The 14,614-nt window shown below is 38.1% G+C and overlaps 1 protein-coding gene across 1 annotated transcript in view; it reads right to left on the minus strand.

The window, feature by feature from the left end:
* DDX10 (DEAD-box helicase 10) overlaps positions 1 to 14,614 on the minus strand; it is a 200,710-nt gene that overhangs the window by 79,979 nt on the left and 106,117 nt on the right. Inside the window, exons 14-15 of the mRNA XM_030042889.2 lie at positions 7,531 to 7,644; positions 5,175 to 5,336 (exon numbers count right to left, since the gene is read on the minus strand). Of these exons, the coding sequence (XP_029898749.1) occupies positions 5,175 to 5,336; positions 7,531 to 7,644 (276 nt within the window). The remainder of the gene's footprint in view (positions 1 to 5,174; positions 5,337 to 7,530; positions 7,645 to 14,614) is intronic.

A 14,614-nucleotide genomic window follows, 5' to 3' on the forward strand; every position in this document is an offset into this window, starting at 1 on the left:
TGGTACAATGCTTACAGTGCAGCATCTTCTGAAAGATCCCTCCCTGTGACCTGAAGTCTAACTGTTGTCATACCTCTACAACGACAGCTGTTTAAAGTCTTCCAGGGAGGTACGCAACTCCTGCATTTTGCAGTATCAGGCCCCTGACAACAGCCTCAGCTTGTTTGCTACTCACACTGCTCAAAAAAAAAAAAAACAACAAACAAACCCAAAAACAAAAAACAAAAAAAAAAAACTTCTATCCATCTTCTCACATTGATCATCCCAAGTTCACAGCATATCTTACTTGCTGGAAGGTGAGGTAAGAAATAAGGCTCCTATTAATTTTTGCTTCAGCATCAATGGGCATTTTTCTGAGCTTGGGTTACAGAAACAGAGGTTATTAAGAAGCAAGATGAATCCCTCTCTGCCACTATTTTCCTCCTAACAACAGTGCATTTTCAGTTGAAAACTTGAAAAATGGAGTGCAAAAACATGTTCTGAATACTTTATTCACTTCTCCCTTTATTGTTGTTTATAACATTTTACACATTTCAAAAGAGCTCAAATCTATAGCTCTCACTGGGCTGTCATTAAATATCCATTAATGCAGAATTCTTTTCACATCATCTTCATCAGTGTTACTGCCCTTTCCCTTGTGCTCAACTGCTAAAATTTAATTTCCTTCCAAAATTTCAGTAAGTATTAATTACATCACAATTATACCTCAGATTTTTTTTTTATCCATCTGATTTTTCAGGTTTTCCCCATTTGCAGATGAAGGAGAGGATAACAAAATGTGAGACTCATGACGGAAACCTAATTATAGTGTAGATACTTTGCAAGTTTCCACAAGCCTTAAGGCACTGCAACACACATCTCATTTAATCCAAACATCTCATGAATGCACCAAAACATTTTTCTGATCATACTGAAAACTGTGCTCATTTAAATGACATTCACAAATGGATTTAAAAGCAATGGCCTGTGGATACTTTCTGAATAGTTTTGCTCTTCATCAGAAATGGTTTCGCAAGGAATGCTCATATTAAGCTTACAGGCCATACTCACCTAAAAAAAGCTATTTTGTGCAAGTTTTGATGTTAAGAAGTTTCCCCCCCCCCCCCAAAGATCTTTTAATCTTCAAGATTATATGGAAGAAACCATGAGAGGGATTCGTAATGGAAGATAACCTATAAAATGACAAGCTTTATAAAAACTACGCTTTTTCTATATCCACTCACAATCTAAATCAAAATCTGCACCCATGTGCATGTAAAAAACTGGATGAAACAAGATATGCTTTCATAGCCTTCCATAAATTATTTTGTTATTCTAAGTCACCATTTTAAAGCCAATGTAAAGGCTTCAGGTATTAGCATACATTCAGCTTCAGAGAACTTTTTGATTACTTATGTACCTAACCACGTAGCAGACTGCTATATTTGGTTTATACAGAACGAAAATGCATTTGTCTCTAGTGGTCTTCTAATCTACCCATACAATAACTGTAATCAATTTAGCATGTTTGAAAAATTAATTTAAAGAAAAAAATTAAAACTGCTAAACATACAAACCAGGAAAGTACACTAAGCATCAGCTGCAGTAGCAAGAAAAGAAATTAAGAGGAGGAAATATGAATCAAGATACAGACATTTGAAACTTGCTGAAAGTGAAGGAACAGGAGAAAGTTAAATTGATGAAAAAGTTAAGCAAAGATCTTGAACAAATCTGAAGCAAAAGCAGAGAGGAAAAATTTAACCACATCTTTTTCAAAAAACTAGGAAAGAGAGAGTTGTAGGAGAATTCATTAACGAAGGTGGAAAACTACGAAACAGAGAGTTGTCACATCTGCTCTTAGAAAAGATGTCAAATGGACAAAGATCTACAGCAGTCTGCTTGTGGGAAGGAAATTAAAACAAAGATGGGAATGAAATAATCAGCATTACTGCAGAAAGGAAAGGTCAGACAACAGAGTTCGTGCTATGCCATGATGTATTTTGGCTGATAGTGAAGTATGGATGATTTTAAAAGCAGCAATGACAATCACAAGCTGTGGATTTAAGACTTTGTATAAAAGGGACTGCTAAATGCCAGTGAGGGGATGTGTAAGATGGGATGAAAGTATGTGACTTCCAAAAGCTCCTCTTTCAGTGACACAAGAAGGGGCACTAAGACATCCGTACTTACGCAAAATCTGAAGTCATGAAAATAAGATAAGAAAGTCTCCTAGTCTTTTTATTGCTTTCATACCCTTTGTTGGTAACACACCTGAATCTCTTTTAGGTTTCATCCTCTCCCTCCAAATGAGGCTAAGAAATAACTTATACCACTAGCCCGCCAGGCTTACAGACACAACCAAACTTTTAATAGCAAATTCAGACAACGATCTGACACCTGATCAGGCTTCTGCAGTACAGTCATGATACATGGACTTGGGTAGTTCTTCTTCCATCACAATCACTGAGATGCCAGCCAAAGGTTCAAACTCAACTAAGTATCTGCTGCTGAGTGATTATGCTCTCTTTTGGAAAGGGAAACCTTATGAGGTGGGAGAATTTTTAAATAGCATTGCAAAGTCACTGTGAAAGTGGCCACATGACTCCTTTTTACTGTGAGGCAGTTCAAATTTTGCCCTAGCATTCTTTCATTAATGAAGGACTGATGACTTGCCCCACCAACAATGCAATAAATTCCCCAAAAATATGAGTGAGAAACCGATAGCTGAAATGGCTAAAATAATGTTTATATATGACACTTATCTATGATGTCTAAATTATGCCATAGAACTTCTCTCTATACTGTGAATTTAAGTAATTACACATTTTCTGTTAAGAAAAAGTTGAATAATATCTGCCCCACATAGTAACAATGTAGCTTCTTCATGGGTCACTGGAGTGGATCTTCTGATCACTACACCAGCTAAACATGACCCAAGAGAAAGGAGGTAGCGCTCGTCTCTGCTTGGATGAGACACAAGAGCAGGACTTGACATATTTTCCCAACTGTTACTATTACAGCTATTTCCTAAGCAGCAACAGCTGTCTGTCAAGAATCCCAGACATAAAGGATGACTTAATAATAAGGTAGAGTAACAGAAATACATTCAATCTGTGTGGCAGCCTTACCTTATATAGCCTGTATTAATTAATATGTAAAATGAATTGGTATCTCAAACTTGAATGCCTTCTTAAGTGAGGGTGGAGGATCATCTTTAACCACAAGTTTAGTGAGATGAGGGGGAGGAAAATGAGGTTCTACCAAAGTAAATCCTGAACTTTCCTGCCCCTTCTTTCCTTTTAAGTTTCATCTCCTTTAAATTTGGCTATTAGGATACTAAACTGTTTGTAAGACCATTTCAAAAATTACATGACAAACAGGAAACTGAATACTTCATCATGTACAGAGAATTTTCCACATGAAGTATTTTTCACCTCAAATTCCTAACACACAAAAAACCTGAATGTGCATGCAATGACTGAATGCAGTAAGGCAGCCCTAAAAACTAGACACACATTTCACAGTACCTCTATCAGAAATCTTTTTTTTTTATATATTTCCTTCTTTTTGACATACTAGCATTAATTTCTTTTATTTCATTTCATGAAGGATAATAATTAGATGTAATGTGAAACACACTCATGCAGTAAGCTAGGTCACAAGGAACTTGATACTTTCCATAATTACAAAAAAACCCCATAATATACTGATGATGTGGCCAGTTCTGTTCATTTTGCCTGCCTCACTTCTGAAAAGAGGCATTCTCTTTTCATAGTATCTCCACATTTGAAATATTTTTTTAATGCAGGTAAATATCTGATCAATGTCATTTGTTCTCCTCAGTATTACAACGTAAAGCTGTGTTAACAGACCAGCTGATCAAGTATTTAATCACTGAAGTCTGATGTCAAACATACAACAGTGTCACCAAAAGTATATGAATTTGCTAGTGAATAGCAGACTGACTGGAAAGTCATAACTCAATCTCTCCTTCCTTGTTTATTAAGCTGCATCCTTGAAATCTGATAGCATTGCTTTCTGTAAAATTCACTATTTCACCTGTAGCACAGAAAACATTATTTCTTTGCAGCTACTTTCAAATGCAACATGATGCGAAGGAAGAGGTGAGATTTTTTTGTAGATGTCAAAAGACTGTAACAGGACTATAGGAGTAGACTTGCAAATTAAATGTGTGAAGTATGCTTTGACTTTTGCTGGAATACTTTAGTGCCCAAACATAACTTGAAGCTTTCACAAATCCCCTCTCTAGAACATCTAGCACTAATCACTAGCAATCAGTGGATAAAGTCAAACTGGATAAAGTCAGCATTTGCTGAGCAGGGCAATAAAACATTTTTTAATGCTTTGGAAATTAGAAGCTTTGAGTATAAAGCAGGCCTTTAATAACACGCAGTCCTGGGATCTCGCATTTATCCATTATCCGGAGAAATCCAAACCCTTCTCACAATGACTAACAGAACGATCCCTGAACTCAAAGACATCCAGCTGTGTTCCATATGACTGGTATGTGACAAGGTCAGAAAACTCTGCTTTGGTCCATGACAAATAATACAGAAGCAGTTTGCAAACTTACGGTCTGCAATTTACAGGTTTTTAAATGCCAGAGAGAAGCCAGACTGCAGATACTGAAGTGTTCAAATTACAGCCAAAATTATATGACACTATTTGAATAATTCATGAAACGAATTCTAATAGCCCTAATAACACCAATGCAAGAAGTTAGCGCTTTTGCCTACCTGAAATGTAATACTGAATGTTGAGCAAGTGGTAGTCTGAAGACATTTCAGAGACGCTCTTTCACTTCCCCTTCCCCCAAACATCTTCAGCATTTGTTAGAGCACGTATGCCAAACACTTTCTTTTTGTGAAACAAACCCTTCCACTGAACACTGCTTAAAAAAAATGATGCTCCCACTGAACTCTTACAAGATTTTGAAGCTGTAAATAAAGCTCCACTGTTACCCACATCTGGTATTCAATAAGGCTTTGTGTTATCCAGCTACTTACATCAGGATAGCCTTCCTGTGTGCAACGTAGTCCTGAAAAAGCCGATTAATTTAAATGAACTTGTACTACACTTATTTCACAATATATTTAAGTATTTTTCCTCACTGAACAATCCGTATCACAGTATCTATTTCCACACTTCAGTAATTGAGGTAGAAATCAACTTACCCTATGTTTTTCCTTTACTTTCTTCCTGTATTCTTCTTTGTCAAATTTGTCTTCTTCCCTCAGTATCTCTTTCGCTTTATCTAAGTTGATACCACTGGCATCATCTTCCTCATCTGCTTTCATCAAACGGGATTTTTGCACAGGTGGCCACTGCTGCACTAACTGAATTACACAAGTCAACAAGAAAAGTAATGGTTAGAACCATTTTTTCCACATCAAAGTTTTGATGCTCTAAATATTGCAATACATTATTTTTCTAGACTAAATAAAAAGGCCATTTGCAAAGGAAACAAACAAACAAAACTTTTCCACAATACAAACTCGGATACCTTATTTAACATCACATTCAGTCAAAAATGCATATTTGAAAATAATGTCTTCATTACACCATGTTACTGTTTAATGGATTCACTTGTTTTTCTCTCTTTGCTTAATGAAACAAATAATTTATAATCCTGCTAGTCATTTTGGGAGAAAAATTATATTTGCTTTCAAGAAATGACTCTCCAAAATATATGCAACAGAACACAACACTAGTAAATCTAAACAGTATGTTTTCATGTAAACAATCAATATTCCAACATATTAACTGTGAGAAAAACGATGTAAGCCTTCATCATACAGTACACAAAAAACCATGACTGCAGGTTCATGTTTTGGGAGAAGCAAGGAGAACACATGTGGAGGGTTTTATTGGTTATTGTATGAAAACTGGATTGGAAATCTTTGATGATTCCAGTTTGACTTATGGATGACATGCTGAACACATCCAGCTCCCCTTAAATATCTGAAATTCTAAAGCAAAGACAAAGACTACATATTCACCAAAAAATATCCCCACTATTCTTATGAGCTAATAGCTTATACCTCATGGTATGAGCAGACATCATCTAGGGGTAGTCTTTGCAAAATCATTCTTGCATATGGATTGGTAGAGTAGTAACTCTTGAAAAGAAACTATATGGCAGAAACATAAGAGTGTCTTTCAGGTACAAATGCAAAACCAAACACGTTTAGGACTCCATAATGCACGCAGGGTGTTATTCACCTAGATAAACCAAACCTACCATTTCCACTTCCTTTCATAAAATGGAGTTTGTGTACTTGTATTTTCTAGAAAGATACATTTCTTAAAGGAGTTTTATTTTATCAAAGAGAAGCATGTGGAGTAGAACAGTAAAACTTCAAAGCACAGTTTTACACAGCTCAGAAAAAAAGCAGGAACAACATCCATAGATGCAAACTTTACATTTCCTGAATTAAGTCACCCCTTCTCTATTGTGCTCCTTTTCTAACTATAATCCTTGTGCTATTTTTTTCTCCATCCTCACTCCTTTTTGCTTCATTGCATAGATACATAAAACATGTGCATACATATTTTAAGATGAGACAACAGCTTTTGAATATCCAAAAATATCTGAAGATATAATTTCCAGTCAATGGGGCAACCTCTAAAACCTTATAAATTTTATCAGTAATTATATGGCTATACTCCCCCTTCACCTACAATATAAAATGTTTTATTTTGTTTGGTAACAAAAGCAAATTATATCCTTACAAAGGTGACCTGTCTTTCATTTTATGCCCTACTGAAATTAATCTAGAGAGAAAAAAAAAAAGCTACTTTTTTCTTAATGCTGGAAATGGAAAAACAATGTACAGCATCTGAAGCTGTGAACTCAAATGTTAGAAAAGTTTATGGAGCATGGAGACTTGCTAGTGAGGTTATTGCCACAATGAAACCCTAAAGTGACTAGCACCCACAGTAATTCCTTTCAGTATAAAATCAATCTATTTTTCCAAGGGCTATTAAAGGATCCAATTAAATTACTGGCAAATCTCAATGCACTGCTACATCAGCGCCAGTAGGTGAAAATTTGGTACTTCCTTAGCTTTCCTAACAAAACATTTAATCTAGAAGTAGTGAATGATGGAAAGAAAACCAGGGACTTCTTTTAATTCCAGTACATTAACTCAAGACTTGTGGGAGCTTTGGCAAATACGTACAGGAAAATTCTTTTACATTTCTGTAAGGAAAAAATAGACTCTTGATTCCACTTGAAACTGAAGATAATAGGCAGAAAAGAGGTACAGTTCTGTACATCCACTAACAACTCTCATACAAGTACCTTATACATACAAAGGTGAAAAGAGGTCAGTGCTCAGCATTCCTCTTTTCCAGTGGAATTAAATTCTAAATGGAAGCTGAACAGTTTTGCAAAACTTAAATTACAAAAACCACACACTTTTGAATAGTGTATCTTTTTATACAGATACAAAGTATAAGTATTTTTGTCTTTATAGAAACTACAAACTCAGTTCCCACCAAAATACAGTTATTTTGGATTGATATTACCTCTCCATCTTCAGTAAAGACTATTTTTGTGTTGACTTTAAATTTCTTCTTCAAGATTTTTTTGGCTTCTTGGGTTTTAGTTGTTTTTTTCTTCATCTTTGATTTTGATGCATTCTGTATAAAAGAAAATGAGATTTCTTATGGGTTTTTTTCTAGTCACAGAGTAGATGCTTCAAACTTTCTTAAAAGCAATTAGATGTATTAAAATATAATTCTAAAACATGAGTAAGAGTAATTTCCAGTAAAAATTTGCTAGCAGACCTTCTCATAAAAGTGTTTTAAGCAGGCTGTATCACAAGGAACTCATTTACTCTGATAACAGTTCAGCATAACTTAAATCCTGTCAGCAACAGGACACCTGACTCATTTAAATCTCACTAACCTTTTTGAGACAAGGACACTACATTCACCAGCTTATGCTGTTAGCAAGCCTCATCAGACACGAAATCCAGTATAACTGACTGAAGCCATTAGCTACAACTGATCAGATACTACTTTCATCTCACTTGTCATCATGTTGTCCCCAGGCACCACAGGACACCAGTTTGAGTTATTTCTGTGTCAATGAAGGGTGCAAATGGCCATGCAAGAACCTTCCTATTTCATCACTCTTGTCCCTTTCAGTCCCATCAGGGTGGAGAACATCAGTGCTAGGAAATGTTTACCAAACTCAGCACGAACTAACATTTAGAATCACAGAAGTTATTAGTATCATAGGAAAAAAGTTCTAGTGAAACAAAGTGGTGAAGACACCAGGGAAACTAATAAATGAGTCAGCAGAGATTGTAAAATTCAGACATTAACACCCTTTCCAACAGGTTGAGGTTGTTCTTTCCTGGCTACCACTGAGAAAGCAACACTGACCAGAAAAAACAAATATTTATCAGCGAAACAGTATCCCTGTATAAAACACACTGATACTGAAGTTACATTGATTTTTTTGTGTGTGCAATCTTGCTGTTAGAAAGAAGAGGGGAAGAGGCCACTTCTATTTTTGACAGAGATTGAGGATTTATCCAGAGTATTTTCGCATTACAGAGATCCTCTGGGAGGATCATTTTAATTACTTGTATAAAATGCAGTGGAAAATAAATTGTCACATCCACATTTGGCCTGCACAGGTTTCACAGAGCCACCCATCTGGTGGCAACTTCATGGAACCAAAGAACATGGAGATTCCCAACCTCCAGCTCTTCTTCTGAGAGCTCCCCTTTCAAGAACAAAGGCCATATGTGTTCAGGCATCTAACAGGTCACAATACACATAGAGGACATTTTATGCAGTAACTGCCATTGCAGAAATTATTTTATAGCAAAAGATATTCTGGAGGAATACATGGAGACTCCATAGAAGACCCACAACTCGTCATCCTGTAAAGACTGCAAAGCTCCACTACTCAGGATGAAGTGCCTGAAAAACAGTCACTGAACTGTCTAAACTTCTGATAAATAAAAGAAAGTGGTCAAAGCAACCAGAGAGAAGAAGGAAAAAATGAACTTTTTTTCTCACTTTTCTTTTTTATTTTGGTCATTTTAATCAGTTTCATGTTCTATACCAAGTCCACTATAAAGGGAAGCAATAAAAATTAACTCAGAAAGTCACCGTCATTATGGTCAGCACACTAATGCACTGAAATATGAACTATAAAAGAGAAAAATTACAGTCTTCCTAACAGGAAAAATGGTTTGTGACAGCTACTGCACTGTGTTATCAAGTAATGACCATATCTGTTATAGAAAATAGTAACTGTAGCAGCACTTATGTCCTCAGTATTGTCATACAATTTTGTTGCACTGTGCAGCTATTACTACTTAGGCACACTTTTAACAGCTCATAAAGTTGTGCTATTCCCTCACACCTGTTGCTTATCCTACAAACACAAATTGGTTGAGTCTGCATAAGCATAAAGCCATTACCTTGAAATATGGACTACTTAGTAGAACAACAGGAATTGACCAGAGGAAGAATTTAAACAGAGATGTACTTCAAGGTGGTAGGATGATATTTCTCAACACCACAACATTTTCTTTCACCAGCTGCTTTTGGTTTTGTTTCTTTTTTTTTTTTTTAATAAACTTTCATTTCTGCACTGCCAGTATTATTGGTACCAGCATAACATGCTAATGTAAAAAAAAGGTGACTGAAAGTTTCAAATTGGTACATCAATATTTTGTAAAATTATATTAAAAGTGAATCTCAGCTGCTTACATTTCTTGGTTTAAAAAAGGTTTTCCTGGCTAAAGAGGACAAATATCCAATGGGCTGTCTTTGCATGCATAGGTAGGCAACATTTTCAGTTGTACCTTGTTCCCCCTCCCTCCTATGTGTGACTTTGAGAAGTAAAAGTATTTTGATGTTGCAAAGTAGCATGGAAAAAAATGGGATAGGACAAAATTTCCAAACAAAGAGGAGGAGGAAACAAATAGGAAGCTAACTTCCCTTACTATACACCTAAAAAGCACAGTATAAGAACACTGTGTGAATTGGGCAGATTTACAATATGCAGTATTAAGGAAACGTAAGAGATCAGGTTTTTAAAAAAACATACAGGAAAGAGCATTAGTATAAAACTCTACACACCCCAGAGATGATTAAACTGTGTTTTTAATTAGGATGTTTTCATTGCTTTATTAAACTGAACACACTTCAAAGACAATGGCTATCAAGGCTCCCTCAGCTTCAGACACCATCTCCTGACTGACCGTCTAAGACCAAATGGACTCAGATACCAAAACATTTTCATCACACATGTAGGCACAATTTTACAAACTACATAACTTTGCTGTTCAGTAGGAGAAGTGGTGCAGCCCAGGAAGGAAGCTGGGTAGGACAGTGGTTCCTGACATGGCCTCCCTGTCCCAAGGGGGAGGCTACGTGGTCCAGGAGAAGAGTCAGGCTGGTCAGCCATGGGGCATATATACTCCTGGGGCCACCGTGGGGTCCCATAAATGCTGCTTGTTCCTCTCCGGGGAACCTCTCTCACATTGTTCTGGAGTCCCTATATAGTTCTGTGCTGGTTTTGGGTGGGATAGAGTTAATTTTCTTCACAGTAGCTAGAATGGGGCTGTGTTTTGGATCTGTGCTGAAAACAGTGTTGATAACAGAGGGATGTTTTCATTCCTGCTGAGCAGTGCTTACCCAGAGCCAAGGGCTTTGCTGCTTCTCACCCCACCCCACCAGTGAGCAGGCTGGGGGGGCACAAGGAGTTGGGAGGGGACACAGCTGGGACAGCTGACCCAAACTGACCCAAGGGATATTCCACACCATATGACGTCATGCTCAGCGTATAAAGGTGGGGGAAGAAGAAGGAAGGGGGGATGTTCGGAGTGATGGCGTTTGTCTTCCCAAGTCACTATTAAGTGTGATGGAGCCCTGCTTTCCTGGAGACAGCTGAACACCTGCCTGCCCATGGGAAGCAGTGAATTAATTCCTTGTTTTGCTTTGCTTGCTTGTGCGGCTTTTGTTTTACCTATTAAACCGTCTTTATCTCAACCCACAAGTTTTCTCACTTTTACTCTTCCAATTCTCTGCCCCATCCCACTGTGGGGGAAGTGAGCAAGCGGCTGTGTGGTGCTCAGTTGCCAGCTGGGGTTAAACCACGACAAATCCTAAAGTCTCTCTCTTCTGTCACCTAAGTCTCTCCCTCCATATGTCTCCAGTAGCATCTTTCAGAGCATCTACTCCCCACATCTCAAGAGCCTCTCCCCACAGTGGCTGCCGCTCTATCTTGAACGTATCGAAGCCAGGAGTTCCTCCAACTGGCTGCAGTCTTGATGCAGGATGGGTTGTTTACATCTATCTCAGCTCATGGCCTCCTACCCAACCCATGCTACCCCCTTGACCCCTCACCCAAGCCCCTAATGCCCTCACCCAAATTTCTAATGCCACCACCTGTCTTTGCTTTGACCCCACATTTGAACAGCTACGTTGAAACATCAATTTCCCATCAAACAGGAGTCTGATTCATCCGTTGTGAGAAGCATAACACCAATGGATAGCAGACCTCAGGCTTTCCTAATATTCAGTGCCAACCTTTGGTTCCCCGCGTTTTCAAGCCATTCTGCTTCCTCATTTCCCATTTTCATCTTTTGTACTAGAAGATACCTGACAATTTACCAGCAGCAGGTTGGCATTTTACCCACATTCTCCATGGCTTCATCTCTTTTCTTCACAATGAGTTCACCAAACCAGCAGACGCCACCAGCTGCTGGAGGCTGCCAAAAGATCTCCTCCAGTTAACCTCAAGTGCTGTGAAGAATACAACTGTGGCAGGAGCAATGACTCCTCTCTAACTGCTCAGTAAACAGCTGAAATCTGGGGTCAGAGGCTTTGCAGGCAGAGGCACTGTCACGTCAGCAGGCATGAGTGAATGGAGGGTTTCTGCTGACAACCAGACCTTGACCCTAATACCAGAACAAGCCATGGGCCTGGGCATTTTGAAGTGAGCTGAGAGGGCACAGCAGCTCCCCACACTAACTGGCTCACTCAGAAAACACTGTGTATCAAAACCTGCTCAACTAATATCTATTCTCAGTAAATCCATTTTTAAAGCTAAATTACACCATCAAATAAGCTGTCGATCCGAACAAAGTGGGACTGCACAATCTAGGCACAGGTTTTCATGTTTGCTATTAGATATCAAAAAATATTTCAAAAGGATTCTGCAGTTGAACTCAAGTTGGTAATGCAAGTTAAAGCACCAGCCAGTGCACGTACACTTCCCTGTCAATGAGGAGAGGCTACCTGCTGCTCACCAGCATGTACATTTTGCACTATGCCCAATAAAATAGGCCCTCAAGTCTTTTCTTCTATGAAGATGTGGCAACACTGATCAAACAAGATTAGATAATCAGCCTCTTTAAAATGGTATATAGCAGTTCAGCATTAGAAGTTAGAGAGTCACTCAAGTTTATAAAAATTTCATAAAACATAGGCTCAGCTGCAGGGTTGGGGGATTTTCTATTGTTACTAATCAAAAGCCTAGATTTCTTCTTCCTTTTGCACATGCACATGCCAGATGGCTTGCTGGATTATTTAATGAGTTAGAATAAAAACTAGCTCTTAGAAGCACAGAAAATTCAAATATTTTGATACATAATCAGAAACAATACAGATAATATTCACGTCCTTTTCTATTTTTCTCAAGAACGAGCAGGCTTTTGTTTTCTGGCTTAAAAGATCTGATATTCTTAGCTGAAGCTATGACAAAGGTTTTCTAAATGAAGATACTGACAAGTTTAAGACATAAGATTTACTATTTTTCAATTATAACTTTTTTCTGAAAAGACAGGGCATCTGAAACACAAATGACAGTAAATTTTGCTCTTCTAATATGGAATTAATTTTTCTTATTAATACAATTTCTACAGTCAACAGTTTAGACTAAGTATGTAGTCCTCAGTAACTCAGGATCAAAGCACTTACAGTCTCTCGCCACAACCAAGATAAACACATTTGCTTTCACCTTTGGAGTGTTACAAATCATCAAACGTAAAGTTTCTTTGTTTCTAACTATCATTTCTTTTTAATTTCAACTCAACAAGCCTGTGCAAGCAAGCACAGTATATTCACCACAGAAGCTGTCTAAAGACAGGACTGCATTATTGTGGCAGGGTAAAATATCAGTAGAAAAAAAAGTTATAATCAATTTTCCAGTCATGTCAGCTATATCAAGCATTACTGCTTTTCTAGGGGTTTTCTGCGCTTTTTTCCTCCCCCCTGCTTATACCTTACCGTTCCTAGGAAGAATAGTGCTGTACCTGGAAATATTTTTCAGTCTCTCCCAACATAATTACATTACTTTACCCAGAATTCAACGGCAACCGCCTCTGAGAAACAAAAAACGATGTGGTACTCAATTTCACACACTTCTTTTGTATTTCTTCAAGAAACTGCCCACAACAGGAGCGAGTATTATCACATCTGTATTATCACCAAGCACATTAATCCCCCTGTCAAGCTATCAAGTTCCAACTCAGAAGTCATTCCCCACAGCATAAGACACAGCCTTCCCAGACTGAAGCTACCAAACCTTAGACAAAGAGAAGGGCCGCCTTCCTCTTTGTGCCGTGGAGAGCATACAGACATGGTTTTCATCTGGCAGGCACTACGAAACTTTCAGAAGATTGAGTATCCTCCAACCACTAGTCCAAAGCAGCCTAACCATAAAGCATTACCTCTCAACCCCATAAACTTCCCGAACACAGACTATGAGGCTTTGATAACCTACAACAGAGATAAAGTTAGAGGAGAGAGAAATTTTCACTCCTCCTGACAAGCACCTAACCACAGAAGCAGCAGTGAGATACACAATTCACACCTTACACATTAATTACAAAACATGAGAAGGAAAACATCAAGAGAAACAAAATAAACAGGCTTTGAAGTCCAGCCCATATTACTTCAAGCAACTACAAAACTAACACCAAAAAGCTTCCTCTTCGTAACACAATTTGACTCAACCAGCCATCTGTCTTCCCATTGAGGGGAGGACCAGAGAAACAGAAATCCTAGGACGCAGCATGACCACAAGGAGATGTATGGATGCTGCCTTCCTTCATGATCTGTGGTAGGTAGGTGGTCTCTATTTTAATTTCCAGCCCATTTCTCTGCAATGACAGCTATTTCAGTCCTTCCTGATTTCTGCTGACTGCTCACAAGCCACAGGCCACTTTGCGCTGTCGTGAACACCAGAACAAGCCGAAGCCACTGAGAAGCAGCAAAGTCCTCCAAACGTCCCTCCACTTCCACAACACAACTCCCCCAACCTTTCCTAGGAAACCAAGCTTCTTTTGTTAACAAGTGTTGAGGTTTTTTAATGCAATACAAGTGAGGCTAATTTTGCTTTGGTGAAGTATTCTAAGTTTTCTCTTTTTCAATTAAATGTTAAAAATTAGGAAGCTTAAATTCACAGACACTACCCAACCAACTTGCATAGCATCTATATACGCCACTGAGCACAGCTTTTACCATTAGAGTTGTGAAGATGTGGAAACAGGCAGGTTGGTACTCAAAAGACAAAACCAGCACTCCTTACATGTTGTTCTATTTGCTCCTCTATGAACTTTTAAAGCATGTCAGTCAA

Source organism: Aquila chrysaetos, chromosome 19 (genome assembly GCF_900496995.4).
Source record: "Aquila chrysaetos chrysaetos chromosome 19, bAquChr1.4, whole genome shotgun sequence".
Classification (NCBI taxonomy): domain Eukaryota; kingdom Metazoa; phylum Chordata; class Aves; order Accipitriformes; family Accipitridae; genus Aquila; species Aquila chrysaetos.